This window comes from Cucurbita maxima, unplaced genomic scaffold (genome assembly GCF_002738345.1).
Source record: "Cucurbita maxima cultivar Rimu unplaced genomic scaffold, Cmax_1.0 Cma_Scf00279, whole genome shotgun sequence".
NCBI lineage: Eukaryota > Viridiplantae > Streptophyta > Magnoliopsida > Cucurbitales > Cucurbitaceae > Cucurbita > Cucurbita maxima.
The window spans coordinates 11,678-36,601 of NW_019272295.1; the positions used below are offsets into that span (position 1 = coordinate 11,678).

Genomic DNA, 24,924 nt, shown 5'->3' on the forward strand with positions numbered 1-24,924 from the left:
TTAAATTTCCTACTGATCTTGCTGAGACAACCTCTCCTGTTCCAACCATGAGTGTTATCTCGCCGTCCGCAAGCATTCTCCAGGAGCTAGTTTCCTGGTAAAAAGAACAAATATGATTAGTGGCCCCTGAATCTAGTATCCAAGTTGAGTTATCATACTCTACTAAACATATTTCTACAACGAGTAAATCATATTTACCTTGTTGTGTCTTTTTAGCTTTCTTCTCTACAAGGTATTTTGGGCAGTTTCTCTTCCAGTGCTCATTTTCGTTGCAATGGAAACATTTTCCTTTATCTGCCTTTTGAGCCTTGTATTTGCGGTTAGTATGAATCTTATTTTTCCCTTTACCCTTCTTCTTCATCAAAACACTTTTAGAAGTTGAAGGTTCAAACTTATTTTTGGAGGATGATACTCATTGTAATTTCTTGAAGATAGCAACATTTGCTTCTCCTGTACGTCCCTTGTTCGTTAAGAGGGACTGATAAGTCTGTAGCTCATTGAGAAGAGCAGTCAAGTTATATTCTATTTTGTTCATCACCACATTTGTGCAGAAAGCTCTTCGAAAGAGACTCCATGATAAAACTAACTTGACTCTTCTCATCAATGACAGCTTCATTTTCTTCTGCCACATTGAAATGGACCATCATGTCCAGGACATGTTCAATAACTGAGGTCCATTCTTTCATACGACAGTTGTAAATGTATTTTATGGCTTCATGATGAGTGGAGAAGGACGGTTGTCCAAACATCCCTTTTAGAGATTCCATAATCTCTTTAGCAGTACCCATAACATCGTGTTTCTTAGCCAAAACATCAGATATACTGGCTAGAATGTACACTCGGGCTTTGTCATTTGCCTTTATCCATCTATCATACGCATCCCTTTTGCACTAAATATGTTTTCTTCGGTTATGGCTTCTTGGTTCTTTCAAATATGCAACTGCTCCACTGTTATCACAATAAAGAGTGATGGGAAGATGCATATTTGGAACGACTTCCAAATCAGTTAAGAACTTTATAAGCCATACAGATTCTTTCGCTGCTTCACAAGCAGCAACATACTCAGCCTCCATGGTAGAATTAGCGATGCAACCTTACTTTATTCTTCTCCATATTATTGCTCCTCCGTTCAGAGTGAGACAAATCCTGATGTCTATTTCCTCGAATCTACATCGGTCTGAAAATCTGAGTCAGTGTACCTTGTAAGGATCAGATCCTTAGCAGTGTACATTAGCATATAGTCTCTCGTTCTCCTAAGAAACTTGAGGATATTCTTAACGGCATTCCAATGAACGCGTCCCGGATTGGACTGATATCTACTGACAATTCCCACAGCATAGCATATGTCAGGTCGGTTACATAGTATGGCATACATCAGACTACCGACTGCTGATGCATAGGGAATGTGTCTCATATCCTTAATTTCTTGAGGTGTCTTACGACTTTGTTCCTTCGACAAATAAACTCCATGCCGGAAAGGTAAAAATCCTTTCTTGGAGTCCTACATTTTATATCGAATCAACATTTTTTCGTATACGATGCCTAAGACAATGCTAGTGTTTTGTTCTTGCGATTATGAACAATTTGGATTCCAAGAACAAACTGAGCCTCTCCCAAATCTTTCATTTGGAATTGTGTCGCTAGCCAATGCTTAATGTCAGTCAGAAATCCCACATCATTCCCAATGAGTAGAATATCGTCAACGTATAACACTAAGAAAGCTACTATAAAGTTGACTATTCTTTATAAACACAAGGTTCGTCAACATTCTGTTTCGAGCCATAAGATTTGATCGCGGTATCAAACTTTATATTCCAGGATCGAGATGCTTGCTTCAACCCATAAATGGATCTTTTAAGCTTGCAAACCCTATGCTTGTGATCTTGTTTAATGAACCCATCTGGTTGAGCAATATAGATACTCTCTTCAAGATTGCCCTTTAGAAAGGCTATCTTGACATCCATTGCAAAATTTCATAATCATAAAATGTGGCAATAGACAAGAGTATTCTAATCGATTTAAGCATAGCAACAGGAGAGAAGATTTCTTCATAGTCCACCCCCTCTCTTTGGGTATAACCCTTTTCTACAAGACGAGCTTTAAAGCTTTGTACCTTACCGGTTTGGTCTCGTTTCCTCTTATAGATCCATTTGCAGCCAATAGGTTTTACCCCATCTGGTTGATCTACAAGTTCCCAGACTGAATTGAAGTACATTGACTCCATTTCAAGATTCATGGCTTTGATCCACATATCTCTATCTTCATCATTCATTGCCTGTTTATAAGTCAATGGATCCTCAACGCCATCATCAGGTATGATGAATTGAGTTTCTGTATCCTTGTTGAGGGTTGTCTCCAAGATCGAACGTTCTAATGCTTGAAATAGATAATTCTTTGCTTTGAAATCTTTCAATTTATGATCATCAATGTGCTTCTTCTTGGTATCTGTTAAAACAATGTGTCATATTGGTGCAGGAATCACATTCTCCACCAAACCCAGTACTAAAGAAGTTTTCCATGAGCATTGCCCAATGATCACAGTACCTATCAAATTTCAGTATTTCAGTATTTCGATAAAAGGGAATTTAAGTAATTCAACAAAAACAGGCATTTCTTTGATTTTACCATTTTGATTATTTATTATTATTGTTTTTTTACCACGAAGCCGAGAAAAAGACGAATGGAGTGCCAATAAGTAAAGTAAGAAAAAAAATGGTCGCCTTTAGAGCGTGGGGTGTCCTTTAGTCACTCCGGCCCCGTTGGTCTCCATATTCAGAGCTGGTAAACGGCGATAGGTTGTGGCAGTGAGTCTTCGTCTCCTATGTGGGTATCATACTGCAGCGGAGTTAATCGCCGTCGTCGTGGTTCTCTCGATTTGGACGCTGAAAACACCTTAAACTGGTTTTCCGCATCTCCGCCGAGGGCATTTCTTCCGGGTGACTTGGAACAACAATTGGCTGGTGGCTGATGCTCTCAGTGTTGAAGACTGTTCGGAAATGATCATAGATTTATAACTAAAGAATACATTTTCATTAACATGACTTCTTGTGGGAGCTCGAAGCAAACCCATGATATTATGTTCAAAGTTGACAAATATCATATAACATTATAGAGATTCGGGATTAGTTACATGGTATCAAACTATGAACTTAACTTAGGTATGTCGAACGAAAAAGTTGTAAGCCTAAAAATCGTAGTTAAAAGTGTCGAACAAATTTCGTATTTTGTTCAAGGTCTCCGAAGAAAGAAGTCGAGTCTCGATTAAAGGGAGTTTCTTTTAGAAATCCATCGACTTAAGGGGAGGCACAATGGTGTATTTTGTTCGAGGGAGGCTCTATGGTGTATTTTGTTCGAGAGGAGTCTCTATGATCATAGGTAATCTATAGGCTTCAAATGTGGCTCTATGTGGTGTACTTAATGAGAGGGGAGACTCTATGATCATGAGTTTATAAGTAAGGAAGTCAAAACACAGCAACAAGAGTTTATGCTCTAGACAATATAATACTATGGTAGACAATATGGTAGTTTTATTTCAATAAATAAATTCATGATTCTCTCACAAACTTTATTAATATTCATAAAAATTTTAAAACCAAATCTCTTCATACCACCCAAGAATCATAAGGCTTTTCCCCAATATAGTTGCCTGGAGGATCATAATTGCAAACAACAAACTGAGAATTAGCCTTGCAAGGCACTCTAGCACATCCAAGCCGCACCGAGCTCCGCCACACCATCTGAGTGTAGTGCCCACATTCACCACCCACGCATTTATTCGATGCATGATCATACAGCGGCTTCTCGTTCGCCCACAGCTTCACTGCATCCGCCCCGGTGAACTCAGGGTAGTAGCCCGCGGCTATGTTTTCCCCGTACGGCCCGGTTGAGTGAATCATGGCGCAGTCACCCTTTCTTTTTTCCGCATAGGCTTGACCGTATGTGGCCACGGTGTTGCTCCATTGCATGGGCCCGACGCCGACCTCGGCTCGAGCTCGGTTGTGAAGCGCGAGGTAGTCATCGGGGGCGTTTTGAGCTTTGGTTAGGGCGAGGAGGAAAATGAAAGTGACCATGAAAGCGGCCATGATCCGAAGGGTTTGAGTCCACATAATTCCGATGAGAGATGAGATGAAGATTGAGAATGAGGGAATGATTTATATAGAGATGGAAAACTTAATATGGAATGTGATGGGTAAAACCATGAATTATGAACTAATTATGTCATGCTTGGGAATTCAAAGAGAATAAATTCATTCTCGCTTCCATGTTTAATTACGAGCTAGATTTTTGTTTGGATTAGCTTCAAATAAATGAAAATTTTCTAGATTTAGCTAGTTTATGATATTTTTTTTAGGATTAATGAAACTTAATCCACCCGATTATGGTTAATCTTAAAAGATACATTTTTACTTGTAGGTATATATTTATTGTTTTATTTAGTTTCATAATTTTATTTATTTATTCTCCTCCAATTTTTTAAAATATGTATTAAAATTGAATTGGTTAATTAAATGTTCAAAAATAAATAAATAATGTTAATATTTTATTAAAATTTTGAGTAAACGAAATGAACTAATTTAACATAAAATTTTTATGACCTATTTAGATTGGGTTTATTATATAAAAAGAATTTTAGATTAAAAATATTTACTACTAATTGAGTTGTGAATTTTTGTATTTCTTTTTCCTTTTTCTAAAAGTAACCGTAACTTAAAACATATAGTCATGGATGAAATAAAACCTTCTACCTCTCGAGTAATAGTATATTTTAATTACTATTGACTTATGTGCAGCAGAGCTAATTGCCGTCGTGGGCCTCCCGATTTCGATGCCGAAACATCGTGACTGGTTTTTCGCATCTCCGCCGCGGGCATTTATTCCCGTTGACTTCAAACAACATTTGACAGCTATTCTGGGAGCTATTCTCCGTGTGTAAGATTGTTAAGAGAATGATCATGAATCTATAAGCAAGGAATACTCTCACAGGACAACAAGCAGAAAGTACTTAATCTCAAACTAGACAGTATCATATCAGTGTAGAGATGGATGGTTCCTAAAACTTGGTAATTCTCCATTTATTTTTGCAGTATTGGTAAGAAAGCACTTAATATCATACCATTAGGAAGATATTGTCCACTTTGAGTTCACCTCCATGGACCCATGATCGTTCCCTAAATTCGCCGAGTTGGACTTTCATCCAACACTTCCCGTCGACTTCTTTTCTTTATCTTTTTCTTTTGGAGTTCTTTGTTGACATTTGAGAATTCTATTGACATGGTTAAGTTTAGGGCGTGGCTCTGATACCATGTTAGACGAACACGACTCTCCACAATAGTATGATATTGTCCACTTTGAACATAAGCTCTCATCGCTTTGCTTTGCACTTCCCAAAAGGCCTCACCCCGATGGAGATAGTATTTTCTGATTATGAACCCACGATCATTCCCTAAATTAGCTGAGGTGGGACATTCATCCAACAAAGATCATACCATTGTGGAGAAGAGTGATTTCTAAATCTCGGTAATTCTCCATTTATTTATGCAATTTTGGATAGAAAAGAGGACAATATCGTTCCATTGTGAAGATATGATTTCTAAAACTCGTTAATTTTCTCCATTTATTTTTGCAATTTTGGGAAGAAAACTAGACAATATCATAAAATTGTAGAAATTCATGATTGCATTCATTCTCCATTTAGGGGAGAAAAGTATACAATATCATATTATTGTGGAGATTCCCCAATATACAAAGAAGAACCATAAGGCTTTTCCCCAATCTAGTTACTAGGAGGATCATAATTGCAAACAACAAACTGAGAATTAGCCTTGCAGGGCACTCTAGCACATCCAAGCTGCAACGAGCTCCTTCACACTATCTGAGTGTAGTGCCCACTGATGGTGCTAATATAACGCATGCGGAAGCAATTTGGATCTTTGGCACTTTTAGAACATCAATTATAGTAAATAACTAGCATGTTCATAAGTATTAAAACTTAATGAATTTGAATACTAACCTTTTGTAGTTCAAATTCTTTTTTCCTCACGAACCGGTTTCGATCCAGCACTAGTGTCTTCTCCACTATCCTTCGTCCTTAGAACAGAATTGTTGAATCCGGTCAGTGACTAAACTTGGGAGGGATTTAGCATATATGAAGAGAGACTCTACATATAGTTCAAGTAATCATACTATATCCAAAGTGTTCTTAGTTTATTGGATTTAGATTAATGATCGTAAAGTTCACTTTATTCAATAACAATCTTTACTGAATAAACATCTGTAATAACTTTATTGAAAATAGAATATGTCTTTGTTTACAAACTATGAGTTTTAGGACATAAAACCCAACAAACACCCACTTGGACTAAAACTCCAGTGGGGTTTTATAACGTTGAGTAGAGAGAGACATAAATACAATAAACTAGGGCATCACATACTCATGCCTTTTCTCCCACTTGCCCTAGATTACATAACTCGTAGTCCTAGACTCACTAGGTGCCCTTCAAACACTTTAGCCGTGAGAGGCTTTGTAAATGGATCAGCAATGTTGTGCTCCGAAACTATCTGTGTGACGATCACATCTCCTCGTTGCACAATCTCCCTTATGAGATGATATTTGCGCTCAATATGTTTTCCTCGCTTATGGCTTCTTGGTTCTTTCGAAATTGCAACTGCTCCACTGTTATCACAATAAAGAGTGACGGGAAGATGCATATTTGGAACGACTTCCAAATCAGTTAAGAACTTTCTAAGCCATACAGATTCTTTCGCTGCTTAACAAGCAGCAACATACTCAGCCTCCATGGTGGAATCAGAAATGCATCCTTGCTTTATGCTTCGCCATATTATTGCTCCTTCGTTCAAAGTGAAGACAGATCCTGATGTCGATTTCCTCGAATCTACATCAGTCTAAAAATCTGAGTTAGTGTACCGTGTAAGGATCAGATCCTTAGCACCGTACATTAGCATATAGTCCCTCGTTCTCCTAAGATACTTGATTATATTCTTAACGGCAGTCCAATGAGCACGTTCTTAATTGGACTGATATCTGCTGACAATTCCCACAGCATAGCATATGTCAGGTTGGGTACATAGCATGGCATACATCAAACTACCGACTGCTGATGCATAGGGAATGTGTCTCATATCCTCAATTTTTTAAGGTGTCTTAGGACTTTGTTCCTTTAACAAATGAACTCCATGCCTGAAAGGTAATAATCCTTTCTTGGAGTTCTACATCTTATATCGAATCAACATTTTGTCGATATACGATGCTTGAGACAATGCTAGTGTTTTGTTCTTACGATTCCGAACAATTTGGATTCCAAGAACAAACTGAGCCTCTCCCAAATCTTTCATTTGGAATTGTGTCGCTAGTCAATGCTTAATGTAAGTTAGAAATCCCACATCATTCCCAATGAGTAGAATATCGTCAACGTACAACACTAGGAAAGCTAGTTGACAATCCTTTTATAAACACAAGGTTCGTCAACATTCTGTTTAAAGCCATAAGATTTGATCGCGGTATCAAACTTTATATTCCAGGATCGAGATGCTTGCTTCAACCCATAAATGGATCTTTTAAGCTTGCAAACCCTATGTTTGTGATCCTGTTCAATGAACCCATTTGGTAGAGCCATATAGATACTCTCTTCAAGATTTCCGTTTAGAAAGACTGTCTTATCATCCATTTGCCAAATTTCATAATCATAAAATGTGGCAATAGACAAGAGTATTCTAATCAATTTAAGCATAGCAACAGGAGAGAAGGTTTCTTCATAGTCCACCCCCTCTCTTTGGGTATAACCCTTTTCTACAAGACGAGCTTTAGAGGTTTGTACCTTACCGGTTTGGTCTCGTTTCCTCTTATAGATCCATTTGCAACTAATAGGTTTTACCCCATCTGGTTGATCTACAAGTTCCCAGACTGAATTGAAGTACATTGACTCCATTTCAAGATTCATGGCTTTGATCCACTAATCTCTATCTTCATCATTCATTGCCTGTTTATAGGTCAATGCATCCTCAACGCCATCATCAGGTATGATGACTTGAGTTTCTACGAAACCCAAGTAACGATCAGGTTGAGTTATAACCCTCCCACTACGTCGAGGCATTGTCAACTCTTGAGAAGGATGGGATTGACCAGAAGTGTCATCTCCATCAACAACTCTTGTTGAAGGACCAGCTTGATCAACAATTGTTGTTGTATTATCAGTAGCTTCTTTAGAAATCTCACTTAATATTAGTTTGCTGCAAGGTTGATGATTTCTTACGTGGTCTTCCTCTAAGAATGTATGATCTTTATGACCTATTTAGATTGGGTTTATTATATAAAAAGAATTTTAGATTAAAAATATTTACTTCTAATTGAGTTGTGAATTTTTGTATTTCTTTTTCCTTTTTCTAAAAGTAACTGTAACTTAAAACATATAGTCATGGATGAAATAAAACCTTCTACCTCTCGAGTAATAGTATATTTTAATTACTATTGACTTATGTGCAGCAGAGCTAATTGCCGTCGTGGGCCTCCCGATTTCGATGCCGAAACATCGTGACTGGTTTTTCGCATCTCCGCCGCGGGCATTTATTCCCGTTGACTTCAAACAACATTTGACAGCTATTCTGAGAGCTATTCTCCGTGTGTAAGATTGTTAAGAGAATGATCATGAATCTATAAGCAAGGAATAATCTCACAGGACAACAAGCAGAAAGTACTTAATCTCAAACTAGACAGTATCATATCAGTGTAGAGATGGATGGTTCCTAAAACTTGGTAATTCTCCATTTATTTTTGCAGTATTGGTAAGAAAGCACTTAATATCATACCATTAGGAAGATATTGTCCACTTTGAGTTCACCTCAATGGACCCATGATCGTTCCCTAAATTCGCCGAGTTGGACTTTCATCCAACACTTCCCCTCGACTTCTTTTCTTTTTATTTTTTCTTTTGGAGTTCTTTGTTCGACATTTGAGAATTCTATTGACATGGTTAAGTTTAGGGCGTGGCTCTGATACCATGTTAGACGAACACGACTCTCCACAATGGTATGATATTGTCCACTTTGAACATAAGCTCTCATCGCTTTGCTTTGCGCTTCCCAAAAGGCCTCACCCCGATGGAGATAGTATTTTCTGATTATGAACCCACGATCATTCCCTAAATTAGCTGAGGTGGGACATTCATCCAACAAAGATCATACCATTGTGGAGACGAGTGATTTCTAAATCTCGGTAATTCTCCATTTATTTATGCAATTTTGGATAGAAAAGAGGACAATATCGTACCATTGTGAAGATATGATTTCTAAAACTCGTTAATTTTCTTCATTTATTTTTGCAATTTTGGGTAGAAAAGTAGACAATATCATAAAATTGTAGAAATTCATGATTGCATTCATTCTTCATTTAGGGAAGAAAAGTATACAATATCATATTATTGTGGAGATTCCCCAATATACAAAGAAGAACCATAAGGCTTTTCCCCAATCTAGTTACTAGGAGGATCATAATTGCAAACAACAAACTGAGAATTAGCCTTGCAGGGCACTCTATGTTGAAACTAATAATAGCTAATAATAGAATTTGAATTAGTTACGGAAGAGAAGGAGGAGGTGAATTCAAATTCATCCACAAAATCATCCACAAGTCTCCACAAAAATCTCAACCAATTTCGGGAATCCCCCTATAAAAGAACCTCCCTCCCCATCACTCAAATCACTCCTCCTCTCAATCTCAATTCAGTTTTCTGTTGTCACCAACAATTGGTATCAGAGCGATCTTGCAGCAGCAAAAATGGCAGCAGAAAAACAAGTTGAGAACTACGTTCCGCCCGCCATCCCGAGTTTCGACGGTCACTATGATCATTGGGCAATGTTGATGGAAAATTTTCTCAGATCAAAGGAGTTCTTTGATATGGTGGAAACAGGTTATGAAGAGCCAAATGAAGGCGAGGTACTCTCAGCTGATCGACAGCAACTGTTGGCAGCATCGAAGTTGAAGGACCTGAAGATCAAGAACTATTTATTTCAGTCCATTGATAGGACTATCTTGGAAACAATGCTTCAAGAAGAAGACATCCAAAGAAATTTGGGACTCTATGAGGAGGAAGTATCAAGGCTCAACGAGAGTAAAACGTGCTCAACTACAGGCAGTTAGGAGAGACTTTGAAATTCTCCAAATGCAAAAGGGAGAAACAGTGAATGATTATATTGGCAAGGTTATAAGTCTTGCAAGTAAAATGAGGATGTATGGTGGTTCAATCACAGATGTTGCGGTCGTAGAAAAGATTTTGCGATCACTAACACCAAAGTTCGATTACATTGTATGTTCTATCGAAGAAGCAAACAATGTCGAGGAAATGCAAATAGATGAACTCCAAAGCTCCCTGTTAGTACATGAACAGAGGCTCAATCGTACAAGTGCAATAGAGGAGATGACAGCCTTAAAGATATCCACACCAAGTGAAACTTCAAGCTCTAGAGGTAGAGGGCAAAGAAGAGGCAGAGGTCGTGAGAGAGGCAGTCGAGAAAGAAGTGGAGATGTTGGCAGGTCAGCAGACCTAGTCAGAAACGATTATGACAACAAAGGCAAGAGACACTTTGACAAGTCTAAGGTGGAATGTTACAGATGTGGACGCCTTGGACATTACAAAAATGAATGCTATACCAGGCTCCAAAAGGAGAAAAGAAATCAATCCAATTTTATGGAGAGAAGAGAAGAAGAAACATTATTAATGTCATTCCATGCTATGAAGGTTGCAGATCAAGGTGTATGGGTCGTAGACTCTGGATGCAGCAATCATATGACAGGTTGTAAGAAATTCTTCTCAACTTTAGATGAAAATTTTCATACTACGGTCTCTCTTGGCAACAATTCATCTCTCCAAGTGATGGGGAAAGGAACCGTAGATATCAAGACTAGAAATGGCTTTGTAGAGTCTATTTCTAATGTATTCTACATTCCTGATTTGAAGGCCAACTTACTTAGTATCGGTCAGTTACAAGAAAAGGGGTATGTGATCACATTCCAAAATGATGAATGTGAAATTTATGACTCCAAAAGAGGATCGATTGCTAAGATGAAGATGACCACCAACCGTCTATATCCGTTGACGTTAAATATCGTTGCCAAAAGTTTGATGGTGAAGAAAGAAGATACCACTTGGCTTTGGCATTTTAGGTATGGTCATCTACACTTCAAAGGATTAAAGACGTTGTCCTCAAAGAAGATGGTAACTGGGTTGCCAGATATTACTCCACCAACGGAAATTTGTGAGAGCTGTGTAGTAGCAAAACATGAAAGAAACTCTTTTCCATCTGGAAAATCAAGAAGAGCTCAAGCAATTTTGGAGTTGATTCATTCAGACATATGTGGTCCCATCTCTCCTGCATCAAATGGCAACAAGAAATATTTCATGACCCTCATCGATGATTTTAGTCGAAAAACATGGACTTATTTCTTGCACGCCAAATCAGAAGCCTTTGACTGCTTCAAAAAATTTTGTGCTACTATGAAAACCGAAACTGGAAGAAGAGTCAAGGTTTTAAGAACTGACAGAGGTGGAGAATTCTGCTCGAAAGAGTTTATTCAATTTTGTGAAGAGAAGGGCATACGGAGGCAATTAACAACAGCATATACACCACAACAAAATGGTGTGGCCGAAAGGAAAAACAGGACCATTCTGAACATGGTTCGAAGTTTACTAAATAAAGGAGAAGTCCCGAAGGAATTCTGGCCAGAAGCTGTTGTGTGGTCCGTTCACATTCTCAATCGGAGCCCTACCTTTTCTGTTAGAGACATGACTCCACAAGAAGCATGGAGCGGAAGAAAACCTGCAGTAGATCACTTTAGAATCTTTGGGTGCATAGCATATGCACACGTTCCTGATGAGAAAAGAAAGAAACTTGAGGACAAGAGTTCGAAGTGTGTGTTCCTTGGAGTAAGCGAGACCTCTAAGGCATACAAGCTCTACGATCCTTTGACAAAGAAGGTGGTGGTGAGTCGTGATGTAGTCTTTGACGAAAATAAGACTTGGACATGGGAAGAAAAGATCACTGTGAATCAGCAGATTCCTGTAGATCTTGAAGAAGAACAAACTGAAGCTCCTATTCAGCCTCACTATGAGCATGGAGAGAGCTCATCACAAGCTCAACAAGAAGAACCAGTAGAAGAAGATCATGATCATAATCAAAGACATCCAAGAACAAGAAAAAGACCAAACTGGATGATTGATTATGAGATGGATTATGAATCAAGTGATAGTGGTTATTTTGCATTCTTTATGGATAGTGATCCAATTGTCTATGAAGAAGCAGTAAAGGAGATGAAATGGAAGGAAGCTATGGACAGTGAAATCAAATCCATAGAGAAGAACAAGACTTGGGAGATTACTGATCTTCCTAGAGGGCAGAAAACAATCGGAGTAAAATGGGTTTTCAAAACCAAGTTGAATGAAAACGGTGAGGTGGATAAGTACAAGGCGCGACTTGTTGCAAAAGGATACAAGCAAAAGTATGGAATTGATTATAAAGAGGTATTTGCACCAGTGGCACGTCAAGACACTATCAGGCTCATAATTTCTATTGCAGCACAGAAATCTTGGCCTATTTATCAACTTGATGTGAAATCAGCCTTCTTACATGGAGAGCTTCAAGAGGAAGTATATGTGGAGCAACCAGAAGGTTTTGTTCAAAAAGGCAAAGAGGAACAAGTATACAAGTTGAAGAAAGCTTTGTACGGTTTGATGCAAGCTCCGAGGGCATGGTACAGTCGCATTGATTCTCATTATGAAAAGATGAGATTCACTAAATGCCCGTATGAACATACGTTGTATGTGAAAACTGAAAAGGGAGGTAACATTATCATTATTTGCTTATACGTTGATGATTTAATATTTACTGGCAATAATGAAGAAATGTTTGAATTTTTTATGAAGAGCATGATGAAGGAATTTGAAATGACAGATCTTGGCTTGATGAGATATTTTCTTGGAGTAGAAGTTACTCAAACTCCCGCAGGTAACTTTATCTGTCAGAAGAAGTATGCTCAAGAATTACTTGAAAGATTTAAATTGGATGAGCGCACATTTGGAACTCCATCAGAATTGGGTTTAAAGTTGCACAAGGACATTGACGGGCGAGAGGTTGATAATAGGTACTTCAAACAAATTGTGGGAAGTTTGATGTACCTAACTTCAACAAGACCAGACATCATGTATGCGGTTAGTATGATAAGTCGTTACATGAAGCATCCAACGGAAAAACATCTCAATGCAGCAAGAAGGATACTTCGTTATGTGAGAGGAACCTCTGATTTGGGGGTATTCTATAAAAAAGGAGATGATCCGAAGATAGTTGGCTATACAGATAGCGACTATGCAGGTGATATAGACGATCGTAAAAGTACTTCAGGAAGTATTTTCTTGATGAGTTCAGGAGCTATTTGCTGGTCTTCAAAGAAGCAACCTATTGTAACACTCTCAACGACAGAAGCAGAATTTGTGGCAGCAGCAGCATGCTCGTGCCAAGCAATTTGGTTAAGAAAAATGCTTGAAATTCTTAATCAGAAGCAATTAAGTACGACAATTATATATTGTGATAATATGTCAACTATTAAGTTGTCTAAAAATCCTGTGTTGCATGGAAGGAGCAAGCACATCGATGTTCGATTTCATTTCTTGCGTGATTTGTGTAAAGAAGGCATTATTGAACTCAACTTTTGCCGAAGTGATGAACAAATCGCAGACCTATTCACAAAGCCCTTGAAACAACCATTGTTCGAGATGCTCAGAAGAAAGATGGGGATATGCAGAATCCAAGATGTATATCAAGGAGATGAAATGAAGTCCTAAACTGATTTCCGCAGAATTCAGTTTAAGGGAGGGTGTTGAAACTAATAATAGCTAATAATAGAATTTGAATTAGTTACGGAAGAGAAGGAGGAGGTGAATTCAAATTCATCCACAAAATCATCCACAAATCTCCACAAAAATCTCAACCGATTTCGAGAATCCCCCTATAAAAGGACCTCCCTCCCCATCACTCAAATCACTCCTCCTCTCAATCTCAATTCAGTTTTCTGTTGTCACCAACACTCTAGCACATCCAAGCTGCAACGAGCTCCTTCACACTATCTGAGTGTAGTGCCCACTGATGGTGCTAATATAACACATGCGGAAGCAATTTGGATCTTTGGCACTTTTAGAACATCAATTATAGTAAATAACTAGCATGTTCATAAGTATTAAAACTTAATGAATTTGAATACTAATCTTTTGTAGTTCAAATTCTTTTTTCCTCACGAACCGGTTTCGATCAACCACTAGTGTCTTCTCCACTATCCTCCGTCCTTAGACCAGAATTGTTGAATCCGGTGAGTGACTAAACTTGGGAGGGATTTAGCATATATGAAGAGAGACTCTACATATAGTTCAAGTAATCATACTATAGCCAAAGTGTTCTTAGTTTATTGGATTTAGATTAATGATCGTAAAGTTCACTTTATTCAATAACAATCTTTACTGAATAAACATCAGTAATAACTTTATTGAAAATAGAATATGTCTTTGTTTACAAACTATGAGTTTTAGGACATAAAACCCAACACAAACACCCACTTGGACTAAAACTCCAGTGGGGTTTTATAACGTTGAGTAGAGAGAGACATAAATACAATAAACTAGGGCATCACATACTCATGCCTTTTCTCCCACTTGCCCTAGATTACATAACTCGTAGTCCTAGACTCACTAGGTGCCCTTCAAACACTTTAGCCGTGAGAGGCTTTGTAAATGGATCAGCAATGTTGTGCTCCGAAACTATCTGTGTGACGATCACATCTCCTCGTTGCACAATCTCTCTTATGAGATGATATTTGCGCTCAATATGTTTTCCTCGCTTATGGCTTCTTGGTTCTTTCGAATTTGCAACTGCTCCACTGTTATCACAATAAAGAGTGACGGGAAGATGCATATTTGGAACGACTTCCAAATCAGTTAAGAACTTTCTAAGCCATACAGATTCTTTCGCTGCTTAACAAACTCAGCCTCCATGGTGGAATCAGAAATGCAACCTTGCTTTATGCTTCGCCATATTATTGCTCCTTCGTTCAAAGTGAAGACAGATCCTGATGTCAATTTCCTCGAATCTACATCAGTCTAAAAATCTGAGTTAGTGTACCGTGTAAGGATCAGATCCTTAGCACCATACATTAGCATATAGTCCCTCGTTCTTCTAAGATACTTGATTATATTCTTAACGGCAGTCCAATGAGCACGTCCTGGATTGGACTGATATCTGCTGACAATTCCCACAGCATAGCATATGTCAGGTTGGGTACATAGCATGGCATACATCAAACTACCGACTGCTGATGCATAGGGAATGTGTCTCATATCCTCAATTTCTTAAGGTGTCTTAGGACTTTGTTCCTTCAACAAATGAACTCCATGCCTGAAAGGTAATAATCCTTTCTTGGATTTCTACATCTTATATCGAATCAACATTTTGTCGATATACGATGCCTGAGACAATGCTAGTGTTTTGTTCTTACGATTCCGAACAATGTGGATTCCAAGAACAAACTGAGCCTCTCCCAAATCTTTCATTTGGAATTGTGTCGCTAGCCAATGCTTAATGTCAGTCAGAAATCCCACATCATTCCCAATGAGTAGAATATCGTCAACGTACAACACTAGGAAAGCTAGTTGACAATCCTTTTATAGACACAAGGTTCGTCAACATTCTGTTTAAAGCCATAAGATTTGATCGCGGTATCAAACTTTATATTCCAGGATCGAGATGCTTGCTTCAACCCATAAATGGATCTTTTAAGCTTGCAAACCCTATGTTTGTGATCCTGTTCAATGAACCCATTTGGTAGAGCCATATATATACTCTCTTCAAGATTTCCGTTTAGAAAGACTGTCTTATCATCCATTTGCCAAATTTCATAATCATAAAATGTGGCAATAGACAAGAGTATTCTAATCAATTTAAGCATAGCAACAGGAGAGAAGGTTTCTTCATAGTCCACCCCCTCTCTTTGGGTATAACCCTTTTCTACAAGACGAGCTTTAAAGGTTTGTACCTTACCGGTTTGGTCTCGTTTCCTCTTATAGATCCATTTGCAACTAATAGGTTTTACCCCATCTGGTTGATCTACAAGTTCCCAGACTGAATTGAAGTACATTGACTCCATTTCAAGATTCATGGCTTTGATCCACGGATCTCTATCTTCATCATTCAATGCCTGTTTATAGGTCAATGCATCCTCAACGCCATCATCAGGTATGATGACTTGAGTTTCTACGAAACCCAAGTAACGATCAGGTTGAGTTATAACCCTCCCACTACGTCGAGGCATTGTCAACTCTTGAGAAGGATGGGATTGACCAGAAGTGTCATCTCCATCAACAACTCTTGTTGAAGGACCAACTTGATCAACAACTGTTGTTGTATTATCAGTAGCTTCTTTAGAAATCTCACTTAATATTAGTTTGCTGCAAGGTTGATGATTTCTTACGTGGTCTTCCTCTAAGAATGTAGCGTTTGTTGATACAAACACTCTATTTTCTTGAAGGTCATAAAACAAACCACCTTTCGTCTCTTTGGGGTATCCTACGAATAGACATAATTTTGAACGAAGTTCTAATTTCTTGAGGTTTTGCAACAACACATGTGCTGGACATCCCCAAATTCTGAAGTGACGTAAATTATCTTTACGCCATTTCCATAACTCATAAAGTGTTTCTAAAACACTCTTAATAGGAACCATGTTCAAAATGTATGTGGCAGTCTCCAATGCATATCCCCAAAACGGATCGGGTAATTGAGCGAAACTCATCATAGACCGTACCATGTCTAAAAAAGTTTTATTTCTCCTTTCTGATACATCATTTTGTTCAGGCATACCAGGGGCTGAGAGTTGGGACTTTATTCCATGTTCTATCATATAGTCCTGAAATCTTAAGTTCATGTACTCTTCTCCTCGATCTAATCGAAGTATTTTAATAGTTTTACCTAATAGATTCTCAACCTCAGTCTTATACTCTCTGAATTTTTAAAGAGCTTCGAACTTGTGACACATTAGGAAAAGATAGTCATACCTTGAATAATCATCAATAAAACTGATGAAATATTCATATCCTCCTCGTTCTTTGACATTCATTGGACCACAGAGATTTGTATGCATGAGTTCTAAGGTTTCTTTGGCTCTATAACCTTTTTCGGAAAACGATTGTTTAGTCATTTTACTCTCAAGACAAGACTCACATGGAGGTAAAAAGTTGTCTTCTAACTTATTTAAAAGTCCTCTTTTAATCGATCTCTCAATCCTATTGAGATTAATGTGGCCTAGTCTTAAATGCCAAAGGTAGGTATTAGGAGAAATCTTTTGTCGTTTATTTTGAGTTTCAACTATTTTAAACATCTCGGTATTTAAAATAGCTTTTGTTATGCTTAGTTTTGACATATATAAGTTGTTTTCTAGTTTTGCAGAACAAATATGAATGCCTCTTTTGCAAATGAACATTTCATTGATTTCAAAAGATACTTTATACAATTGTTTTAATAAACAAGAGATAGATATTAGATTTCTTTTCATTCTTGGAACAAAAAATACATTATCTAATATAATGAATCTATCTCCAAAAAATAAGTTTAAATTTCCTACTGATCTTGCTGAGACAACCTCTCCTGTTCCAACCATGAGTGTTATCTCGCCGTCCGCAAGCATTCTCCAGGAGCTAGTTTCCTGGTAAAAAGAACAAATATGATTAGTGGCCCCTGAATCTAGTATCCAAGTTGAGTTATCATACTCTACTTAACATATTTCTACAACGAGTAAATCATATTTACCTTGTTGTGTCTTTTTAGCTTTCTTCTCTACAAGGTATTTTGGTCTGTTTCTCTTCCAGTGCTCATTTTCGTTGCAATGGAAACATTTTCCTTTATCTGCCTTTTGAGCCTTGTATTTGCGGTTAGTAGGAATCTTATTTTTCCCTTTACTCTTCTTCTTCATCAAAACACTTTTAGAAGTTGAAGGTTCAAACTTATTTTTGGAGGATGATACTCATTGTAATTTCTTGAACATAGCAACATTTGCTTCTCCTGTACGTCCCTTGTTCGTTAAGAGGGACTGATAAGTCTGTAGCTCATTGAGAAGAGCAGTCAAGTTATATTCTATTTTGTTCATCACCACATTTGTGCGGAAAGCTCTTCGGAAGAGACTCCATGATAAAACTGACTTGACTCTTCTCATCAATGACAGCTTCATTTTCTTCTGCCACATTGAAATGGACCATCATGTCCAGGACATGTTCTCTAACTGAGGTCCATTCTTTCATACGACAGTTGTAAATGTATTTTATGGCTTCATGTCGAGTAGAGAAGGACGGTTGTCTATCTGGCTAGAATGTACACTCGGGCTTTGTCATTTGCCTTTATCTATCTGTCATACGCATCCCGAACTGTTCGGTTTGCATTTGAGCTGGGTTTTGGAGGATATTCCTCAGTTAAAACAAACCTTAAATCATCAATTACCAGTATTGTGTTCAGGTTTGATTTCTGAAAAGCGAGTAATTGTACTATTGAGTTTGTCATGCTGAGATATAAAGAAAATTCTATTAGTGATTTGACTTAATGCTGTTTAATCCAATCAGTTTTAGCAAATGTAATAATGTACCAAAAAAAAATTATTAATTTGCAACGATACTTTAGTGAGTTAGAGCAACTGCTACCGAGGGGCAGTCAATCACTCATTCACCAAACGAAGACATTCTTGACTTAAACACTAACTCTTAGTAATTCTTCGCAAGTGTGACCCACCAATTTCAGGCCTCATAGATCGGTCCCAACAATGCTATTGAATGAAAAAGCCAAAGTTGGGAATGACCCTAAGAAATAGTATCCATTTCTGGAGTTTGCGTTGTTTCGACTCCCATGTTACGACCCTCCGAATGGGTAGTTTCTCTAGGGCAACATGCAGGCGGAACATGAGAATCTCACGGTGCAACCTAGTGGTCGAGACCATAGGACGTGTTGATATACTTCCTTCTTCCACTTACTATAAGTACTTTCTCTATTCACCTTGTTATTGACTCATGCAAATACCTTCCGAATGGAGGACGCTCCCACGGCGACACGAGGCCGAGCATGAATCTCACGGTGTGAATTTTTCAGAGAGCATGAAAAGGAAAATGATGTATCGCATATACTTTGTAAATGGATCAGCAATGTTGTGCTCCGAAGCTATCTGTGTGATGATCACATCTCCTCGTTGCACAATCTCCCTTATGAGATGATATTTGCGCTCAATATGTTTTCTTCGGTTATGGTTTGTTGGTTCTTTCAAATTTGCAACTGCTCCACTGTTATCACAATAAAGAGTGATGGGAAGATGCATATTTGGAACGACTTCCAAATCAGTTAAGAACTTTATAAGCCATATAGATTCTTTCGCTGCTTCACAAGCAGCAACATACTCAGCCTCCATGGTAGAATTAGCAATGCAACCTTACTTTATGCTTCTCCATATTATTGCTCCTTCGTTCAGAGTGAGACAAATCCTGATGTCGATTTCCTCGAATCTACATCGGTCTGAAAATCTGAGTCAGTGTACCTTGTAAGGATCAGATCCTTAGCACTGTACATTAGCATATAGTCTCTCGTTCTCCTAAGAAACTTGAGGATATTCTTAACGGCATTCCAATGAACGCGTCCCGGATTGGACTGATATCTACTGACAATTCTCACAGCATAGCATATGTCAGGTCGGGTACATAGTATGGCATACATCAGACTACCGACTGCTGATGCATAGGGAATGTGTCTCATATCCTTAATTTCTTGAGGTGTCTTATGACTTTGTTCCTTCGACAATTAAACTCCATACAGGAAAGGTAAAAATCCTTTCTTGGAGTCCTCCATTTTATATCGAATCAACATTTTGTCGTATACGATGCATAAGACAATGCTAGTGTTTTGTTCTTGCGATTATGAACAATTTGGATTCCAAGAACAAACTGAGCCTCTCCCAAATCTTTCATTTGGAATTGTGTCGCTAGCCAATGCTTAATGTCAGTCAGAAATCCCACATCATTCCCAATGAGTAGAATATCGTCAACGTATAACACTAAGAAAGCTACTATAGAGTTGACTATCCTTTATAAACACAAGGTTCGTCAACATTCTGTTTCGAGCCATAAGATTTGATCGCGGTATCAAACTTTATATTCCAGGATCGAGATGCTTGCTTCAACCCATAAATGGATCTTTTAAGCTTGCAAACCCTATGCTTGTGATCTTGTTTAATCAACCCATCTGGTTTAACAATATAGATACTCTCTTCAAGATTGCCCTTTAGAAAGGCTATCTTGACATCCATTTGCCAAATTTCATAATCATAAAATGTGGCAATAGACGAGAGTATTCTAATCGATTTAAGCATAGCAACAGGAGAGAAGGTTTCTTCATAGTCCACCCCCTCTCTTTGGGTATAACCCTTTTCTACAATACGAGCTTTAAAGGTTTGTACCTTACTGGTTTGGTCTCGTTTCCTCTTATAGATCCATTTGCAACCAATAGGTTTTACCCCATCTGGTTGATCTACAAGTTCCCAGACTGAATTGAAGTACATTGACTCCATTTCAAGATTCATGGCTTTGATCCACAGATCTCTATCTTCATCATTCATTGCCTGTTTATAGGTCAATGGATTCTCAACGCCTTCATCAGGTATGATGAATTGAGTTTCTGTATCCTTGTTGAGGGTTGTCTCCGAGATCGAACGTTCTAATGCTTGAAATAGATAATTATTTGATTTGAAATCTTTCAATTTATGATCATCAATGTGCTTCTTCTTGGTATCTGTTAAAACAATGTGTCATATTGGTGCAGGAATCACATTCTCCACCAAACCCAGTACTAAAGAAGTTTTCCATGAGCATTGCCCAATGATCACAGTACCTATCAAATTTCAGTATTTCAGTATTTCGATAAAAGGGAATTTAAGTAATTCAACAAAAACCAGCATTTCTTTGATTTTACCATTTTGATTATTTATTATTATTGTTTTTTTTTCCCACGAAGCCGAGAAAAAGACGAATGGAGTGCCAATAAGTAAAGTAAGAAAAAAAATGGTCGCCTTTTGAGCGTCGAGAGTCCTTTATTCACTCCGGCCCCGTTGGTCTCCATATTCAGAGCTGGTAAACGGCGGTAGGTTTGGCAATGAGTCTTCGTCTCCTGTGTGGGTATCATACTGCAGCGGAGTTAATCGCCGTCGTCGTGGTTCTCTCGATTTGGAGGCTGAAAACACCTTAAACTGGTTTTCCGCATCTCCGTCGAGGGCATTTCTTCCGAGTGACTTGGAACAACAATTGGCTGGTGGCTGATGCTCTCAGTGTTGAAGACTGTTCGGAAATGATCATAGATTTATAACTAAAGAATACATTTTCATTAACATGACTTCTTGTGGGAGCTCGAAGCAAACCCATGATATTATGTTCAAAGTTGACGAATATCATATAACATTATAGAGATTCGTGATTAGTTACATGGTATCAAACTATGAACTTAACTTAGGTATGTCGAACGAAAAAGTTGTAAGCCTAAAAATCGTAGTTAAAAGTGTCGAACAAATTTCGTATTTTGTTCAAGGTCTCCAAAGAAAGAAGTCGAGTCTCGATTAAAGGGAGTTTCTTTTAGAAATCCATCGACTTAAGGGGAGGCACTATGGTGTATATTGTTCGAGGGAGGCTCTATGGTGTATTTTGTTCGAGGGGAGTCTCTATGATCATAGGTAATCTATAGGCTTCAAATGTGGCTCTATGTGGTGTACTTAATGAGAGGGGAGACTCTATGATCATGAGTTTATAAGTAAGGAATTCAAAACACAGCAACAAGAGTTTATGCTCTAGACAATATAATACTATTGTAGACAATATCGTAGTTTTATTTCAATAAATAAATTCATGATTCTCTCACAAACTTTATTAATATTCATAAAAATTTTAAAACAAAATCTCTTCATACCACCCAAGAATCATAAGGCTTTTCCCCAATATAGTTGCCTGGAGGATCATAATTGCAAACAACAAACTGAGAATCAGCCTTGCAAGGCACTCTAGCACATNATTGCAAACAACAAACTGAGAATTAGCCTTGCAAGGCACTCTAGCACATCCAAGCCGCACCGAGCTCTGCCACACCATCTGAGTGTAGTGCCCACATTCACCACCCACGCATTTATTCGATGCATGATCATACAGCGGCTTCTCGTTCGCCCACAGCTTCACTGCATCCGCCCCGGTGAACTCAGGGTAGTAGCCCGCGGCTATGTTTTCCCCGTACGGCCCGGTTGAGTGAATCATGGCGCAGTCACCCTTTCTTTTTTCCGCATAGGCTTGAGCGTACGCGGCCACGGTGTTGCTCCATTGCATGGGCCCGACGCCGACCTCGGCTCGAGCTCGGTTGTGAAGCGCGAGGTAGTCACCGGGGGCGTTTTGAGCTTTGGTTAGGGCGAGGAGGAAAATGAAAGTGACCATGAAAGCGGCCATGATCCGAAGGGTTTGAGTCCACATAATTCCGATGAGAGATGAGATGAAGATTGAGAATGAGGGAATGATTTATATAGAGATGGAAAACTTAATATGGAATGTGATGGGTAAAACCATGAATTATGAACTAATTATGTCATGCTTGGGAATTCAAAGAGAATAAATTCATTCTCGCTTCCATGTTTAATTACGAGCTAGATTTTTGTTTGGATTATCTTCAAATAAATGAAAATTTTCTAGATTTAGCTAGTTTATGATTTTTTTTTTAGAATTAATGAAACTTAATCCACCCGATTATGGTTAATCTTAAAAGATACATTTTTACTTGTAGGTATATATTTATTGTTTTATTTAGTTTCATAATTTTATTTATTTATTCAACTCCAATTTTTTAAAATATGTATTAAAATTGAATTGGTTAATTAAATTTTCAAAAATAAATAAATAATGTTAATATTTTATTAAAATTTTGAGTAAACGAAATGAACTAATTTAACCTAAAATTTTTATAACCTATTTAGATTGGGTTTATTATATAAAAAGAATTTTAGATTAAAAATATTTACTACTAATTGAGTTGTGAATTTTTGTATTTCTTTTTCCTTTTTCTAAAAGTAACCGTAACTTAAAACATATAGTCATGGATGAAATAAAACCTTCTACCTCTCGAGTAATAGTATATTTTAATTACTATTGACTTATGTGCAGCAGAGCTAATTGCCGTCGTGGGCCTCCCGATTTCGATGCCGAAACATCGTGACTGGTTTTTCGCATCTCCGCCGCGGGCATTTATTCCCGTTGACTTCAAACAACATTTGACAGCTATTCTGGGAGCTATTCTCCGTGTGTAAAATTGTTAAGAGAATGATCATGAATCTATAAGCAAGGAATAATCTCACAGGACAACAAGCAGAAAGTACTTAATCTCAAACTAGACAGTATCATATCAGTGTAGAGATGGATGGTTCCTAAAACTTGGTAATTCTCCATTTATTTTTGCAGTATTGGTAAGAAAGCACTTAATATCATACCATTAGGAAGATATTGTCCACTTTGAGTTCACCTCAATGGACCCATGATCGTTCCCTAAATTCGCCGAGTTGGACTTTCATCCAACACTTCCCCTCGACTTCTTTTCTTTTTCTTTTTTCTTTTGGTGTTCTTTGTTAGACATTTGAGAATTCTATTGACATGGTTAAGTTTAGGGCGTGGCTCTGATACCATGTTAGACGAACACGACTCTCCTCAATGGTATGATATTGTCCACTTTGAACATAAGCTCTCATCGCTTTGTTTTGCGCTTCCCAAAAGGCCTCACCCCGATGGAGATAGTATTTTCTGATTATGAACCCACGATCATTCCCTAAATTAGCTGAGGTGGGACATTCATCCAACAAAGATCATACCATTGTGGAGACGAGTGATTTCTAAATCTCGGTAATTCTCCATTTATTTATGCAATTTTGGATAGAAAAGAGGACAATATCGTACCATTGTGAAGATATGATTTCTAAAACTCGTTAATTTTCTCCATTTATTTTTGCAATTTTGGGTAGAAAAGTAGACAATATCATAAAATTGTAGAAATTCATGATTGCATTCATTCTCCATTTAGGGGAGAAAAGTATACAATATCATATTATTGTGGAGATTCCCCAATATACAAAGAAGAACCATAAGGCTTTTCCCCAATCTAGTTACTAGGAGGATCATAATTGCAAACAACAAACTGAGAATTAGCCTTGCAGGGCACTCTAGCACATCCAAGCTGCAACGAGCTCCTTCACACTATCTGAGTGTAGTGCCCACTTATGGTGCTAATATTACACATGCGGAAGCAATTTGGATCTTTGGCACTTTTAGAACATCAAGTATAGTAAATAACTAGCATGTTCATAAGTATTAAAACTTAATGAATTTGAATACTAACCTTTTGTAGTTCAAATTCTTTTTTCCTCACGAACCGGTTTCGATCCACCACTAGTGTCTTCTCCACTATCCTTCGTCCTTAGAACATAATTTTTGAATCTGGTGAGTGACTAAACTTGGGAGGGATTTAGCATATATGAAGAGAGACTCTACATATAGTTCAAGTAATCATACTATAGTCCAAGTGTTCTTAGTTTATTGGATTTAGATTAATGATCGTAAAGTTCACTTTATTCAATAACAATCTTTACTGAATAAACATCAGTAATAACTTTATTGAAAATAGAATATGTCTTTGTTTACAAACTATGAGTTTTAGGACATAAAACTCAACAAACACCCACTTGGACTAAAACTCCAGTGGGGTTTTATAACGTTGAGTAGAGAGAGACATAAATACAATAAACTAGGGCATCACATACTCATGCCTTTTCTCCCACTTGCC

General features: G+C 37.8%; 2 protein-coding genes across 2 annotated transcripts; both read right to left on the bottom strand.

Moving 5' to 3' along the window:
- Positions 1-2,846: 2,846 nt before the first annotated feature.
- Positions 2,847-4,082, bottom strand: LOC111474225 (basic form of pathogenesis-related protein 1-like). Its single transcript, XM_023119416.1, has 2 exons — positions 3,647-4,082; positions 2,847-2,986 (listed from the first exon to the last, which is right to left on the bottom strand). Exons 1-2 carry the CDS (start codon positions 4,080-4,082, stop codon positions 2,847-2,849), a joined length of 576 nt encoding a protein of 191 aa, XP_022975184.1.
- Positions 4,083-22,020: 17,938 nt separating this feature from the next.
- LOC111474222 (basic form of pathogenesis-related protein 1-like) lies at positions 22,021-22,550 on the bottom strand. The gene is made up of 2 exons (XM_023119413.1): positions 22,137-22,550; positions 22,021-22,092 (listed from the first exon to the last, which is right to left on the bottom strand). Exons 1-2 carry the CDS (start codon positions 22,548-22,550, stop codon positions 22,021-22,023), a joined length of 486 nt encoding a protein of 161 aa, XP_022975181.1.
- Positions 22,551-24,924: the final 2,374 nt, after the last annotated feature.

Bases quoted from the DNA above. Each gene is read 5' to 3' on its own strand.
- LOC111474225 (XM_023119416.1), bottom strand. From the start codon at position 4,082: ATGGCCGCTTTCATGGTCACTTTCATTTTCCTCCTCGCCCTAACCAAA. The intron at 2,987-3,646 runs GCAACTATATTG...ATTTCCGAACAG, and splicing joins TTGCAATTATGATCCTCCAG to TCTTCAACACTGAGAGCATC.
- LOC111474222 (XM_023119413.1), bottom strand. From the start codon at position 22,550: ATGGCCGCTTTCATGGTCACTTTCATTTTCCTCCTCGCCCTAACCAAA.